At 37.7% G+C, this 4,210-nt stretch overlaps 1 protein-coding gene across 1 annotated transcript in view; it reads left to right on the forward strand.

Annotated features, from left to right (window-relative positions):
* Positions 1–3,689, forward strand: part of CYP51A1 (cytochrome P450 family 51 subfamily A member 1) — a 20,850-nt gene extending 17,161 nt beyond the window's left edge. The window contains 1 exon segment of the mRNA XM_077776232.1: positions 2,871–3,689. Coding sequence (XP_077632358.1) covers positions 2,871–3,049 — 179 coding nt within the window. The 3' untranslated portion in view covers positions 3,050–3,689.
* Positions 3,690–4,210: the final 521 nt, after the last annotated feature.

The raw sequence follows: 4,210 nt of genomic DNA on the forward strand, positions 1-4,210 counted from the left end.
GTCGGGCTCCATGCAGGACATGGAGCCTGCTTAAGATTCTCTCGCTCTGTCTGCCCCTCCCCTACTCTCTCTCAAAAAAACAAAAATAATCCTGTAACCAATCTCCCTGTAAGCCTATAACCTCCCTGTGGTCCTGTCTAAAAACCTTGGCCTGGCCCCCAGTCATGATGACATTCGCCTCTTCTTCTGTTAAAATTTGCTGGTTTTATCAAGTCACGTTGGGGTCACCAAAAACCAAAAATAATAATAAAAAAATTGATGGTTTAAGTCTATGATCCATCTGGAATTAGTTTTTGAGTATAGTGTGAGACAGGAATTGGGGTTTGGGTTTGTTTTTTGTTTTTTTAAAATGTTAGAGATCTAGTTATTCCTGCACTGTGTTAAAAAGACTTTGTTCTTCATTTGCTTGCTTTATTTAGTGCCTTTGTTGATAATCAAATAACCATAAAAGTATGTCTTGGCTCTTTGCTTTCTTCCACTGATCTATATAGGTAGAGCCCCATCCAAGACCAAATTGCTGTGAAAGGGAAAAACCCAATTTCTTCTCTACTCTGAGAACACTTTATTGACATTTCTGGTCACCAAATGTGTGTTTTCCCCCCACACCAATTCTCTATGGATACCCACTGGGTGTCCTACAATTTCGTTCATTTCTGACACTATCTATCTATCTATCTATCTACCCGGGGTTAGCACAGACCTCAGAGGTTAAGGGCTTAGTCCCATTAGTTTCCCCCTACTCCCCATCATTTCAGATACCAATTGCAAGTTCAGGTTGCTGCCTGTTTTTCTGACCAGCTGGCTGGAAGCCAGAGGTTTTCTGGATCCCCTCCTTGGGGTTGCAGTTTCTTAAAATGGCTCACAGAACTCAGAAGTTTACTTATTGGATTAACAGTTTCTTGTAAAGGGAGGCTACAACTCAAAACAGCTGATAGAAGAGATGCATAAGACAAGGTATGGGGGAAGGGGCACAGAACTTTCATGTCCTCTGAGTACACCACACTCCGGGCACCCCTACATGCTCAACAACCTGGAAATCTTTCTCAGTACTACCTATCAATCAGTCCTTCCATTCTATAGGGATTTTTGTGCAGGCTTCATTATGTAGTCACAACTGATTAAATCATCATCAGTCATTGGTGATGAATTCAACCTCCAGTCCCTCTCCATCCTAGAGGTCAGGGGGTGGGGGCTAAAAGTTCTAACCCTCTAATCACTGAGTTGGTTCCCCTGGGAGTCAGGCTCTACTCTGAGGGCATTTCCAAAAGTGATCTCCTTAACAAACTCAAGTGTGGTTGAAATCGGCCTGTTTTGAATAAAAAGTCGTCTTCTTTTTTTGCTCTCTTCACTTAAATTCCAAGATGTTTGAGGAGCTCTCTGCCAAGAATGGGAGGAACAAGTACCTGTTTATTACAAGTTGGTATTGCAGTTGCTGCACTTTTAGTACTGAATTCAGATTTGAAGTTTTAAGTCGTCTTTTTTTTTTTTTTCCCCCAAGACTGCTTTGGATATACTGGGTCCTCCTTTGCGTTTCCATATGTATTCCCTTAAAAGTTTTTATTTGAATCTAGTTAACATACAATCTAATATTAGTTTCAGGTGTACAGTAATATATTCAACAATTTCTTACTTCACTTGGTGCTCATCATAAGTGCCCTCCTTAATCCCTATCGATTTCCCCTATCCTCCCACCCACCTCCCCGCTGGTAACTTTGTTCTCTACAATTAAGAGTCTCTTTTTTTAAATGCTTATTTATTTTTGAGCGAGAGAATGTGCATGTGCACGAGCAGAGGAGGGGATCGGGAGCGGGGGTGGACAGAGGATCTGGAGTGGGCTCTGTGCTGACTGTAGACAGCCCATTGCTGGGCTCAAACTGTGAGATCATGAACTGACCCTGAGTTGAATGCTTTAACTGACTCACTCAGACCCTCCAAGAGTCTGTTTCTTGCTTCCCCCGCTTTGCTCATTTTCTTAAATTGCACATGTTGAAATCATACGGTATTTGTCTTTTCTGACTTATTTTGCTTAGCATAATACTCTTTAGCTTCTATCATGTCACTGCAAATGGGAAGATTTCATTCTTTTTTACAGCTAATATTCCATTGTGTATGACTGTGTACGTACACACACACACCGTCTTTATGCATTCATCAGTTGATAGATACTTGGACGGTTTCTATAACTTGCTGCTATAAACATTGGGGTGCATGTATCCCTTCTAATTAGTATTTCTGTATCCATATGCATTTTAGAATCAACGTTGACAGCTTTTATACGTACAGAACTTATACGTTTTGATCTTGATAGCGTTGAGATTAAATCCCTTTTTCTTATTTTGAAAGATTTGAATTTTTAAAAAAATATTTCATTTTAAGTAATCTCTGTATCTAATGTGGGGCTCAAACTCACAACCCCAAGATCAAGAGCCGCTTGCTCCACTGCCTGAGCTGGCCAGGTGCCATTGAGACTGAAAGTTTTGAATGGTTCATATTGACTTTTAACTAGTGCTTTTTAGGACAGAAGCTAAGAATATTCTAGTTTATTCCCAAAGTAGACTGTCATCATAGATTTCAATCCTTAAATATATTTAAACTTACATGTGACATTTCAAAAAAAAGAAAAAACCCTAACTGGAAGAGTTTATCATATAATTATCCAAGTGCTGTTTCCCCTAAAAATAATGTTGAAAATCTCCTGGGATTACTTTTTTTTTTTTAGCTATTTAGAACTTCTATTATGTGAAAAGAATATGTCATCTTTTTTTCCTATATTATTTCTATATCTGCTGTCCATTCAAATAAATTTATCACTCTAGGTGAAAAGGGAAAAAGAATTTCAACTGATTCTTATGAAAACTTTTTTTTAATAGGGCGTCATCGTTGTATTGGGGAGAACTTTGCTTATGTTCAAATCAAGACAATTTGGTCCACTATGCTTCGTTTATATGAATTTGATCTCATTGATGGATATTTTCCCACTGTGAATTATACAACCATGATTCACACCCCTGAAAACCCGGTTATCCGCTACAAACGAAGATCAAAATGAAAAAGGCTGCAAGGAACTAAAATGTGAAACATCACTGTAAACTGCAAAAGCATTTAAAGTGAACGAAGTTTACGAAACAACTCCTGGTATATTCTGAGTTTAATCTTAAAAAGCTTAACTTATGCTTTTTAGATTTTCTTAACTGAATGGTTCCATCAAATCTAACGGCATTTCAGGTATTTCCTAATAGTTTTATGATGGACATTTACTATATATGCCTTATTTAAGGAAATCAAGTTCATTAATAAGAAATTACCTAGGGGGATCTTGGTAATTGACAGACTCTAAACATAGTTTCCAGGTATTAAAGTTAACAAAAATAGCTCTTGGGAAGTAGGTCAGGGTATTCAAATCATGGACTGGATCTTACAAGTATAAAGGCCCAGGGAGATACTTGAAACCTTGGGTTATTTACTGGGTAATGCTTGTGTATGTGTGCGTAAGTTAGGATGAGTGGGTAGGGAAGAAACTCACATTTTAAGCCTTGGATAAAAGAGAATCCCATCAGTTGTTTTTGTTTTGTTTTGTTTTTATATTACTCTCCCGAGTACTAGAGAACATAATACTAATAAAGACTGCACATGTAACTGGTTCCACATAGTCACGTGTTAAAGCCCAAAATAAAATCCTTAAAGGATGATGTTTGTTCTCTTTGGCTCTAGGTGGTTTCCTGCTTCCTCTCCAGAATCTAATTAGGGATATTTCTGCTATTCTGTTTATTAAAACTTAATTTAGGTGTTTTTTTTTTTTTTTTTTAAATTTGGAGATTTGGAAATCTGGCTTTAAGATGAAGGTAACATAGAGTCTTTGCGGGGTGGGTAGTATCATTGGTCACATTGTGTTGAAGCCTGTCAAGAATCAGCTCAAATTATAACTTGGGACCTGACTATATATATACCTGTAATTTAACCATGTAGCCTGCTGTCACTAGGTGAGGCTAAAATATTTCCCCTTATGTCTAAGGAAAGACGCTAGAGAACTCATGTTAAACTATTTTTGAAGTTAGTTAAGATCCCTGCTCAGTTTTTCACATTGAAATGGTCTCTGAGAAAAAATACAGTCCATTCACTAATTGTAAAGTGGTGTGCTTCAGTGAGTAGAATTCAGGAATCTAGGACTTGGGATGGGGAAAAAATTTCTATCTCTGTACTAACTTTAAAC

The sequence above is a fragment of the Crocuta crocuta genome, unplaced genomic scaffold (assembly GCF_008692635.1).
Source record: "Crocuta crocuta isolate KB4526 unplaced genomic scaffold, BGI_CrCroc_1.0 scaffold37, whole genome shotgun sequence".
NCBI lineage: Eukaryota > Metazoa > Chordata > Mammalia > Carnivora > Hyaenidae > Crocuta > Crocuta crocuta.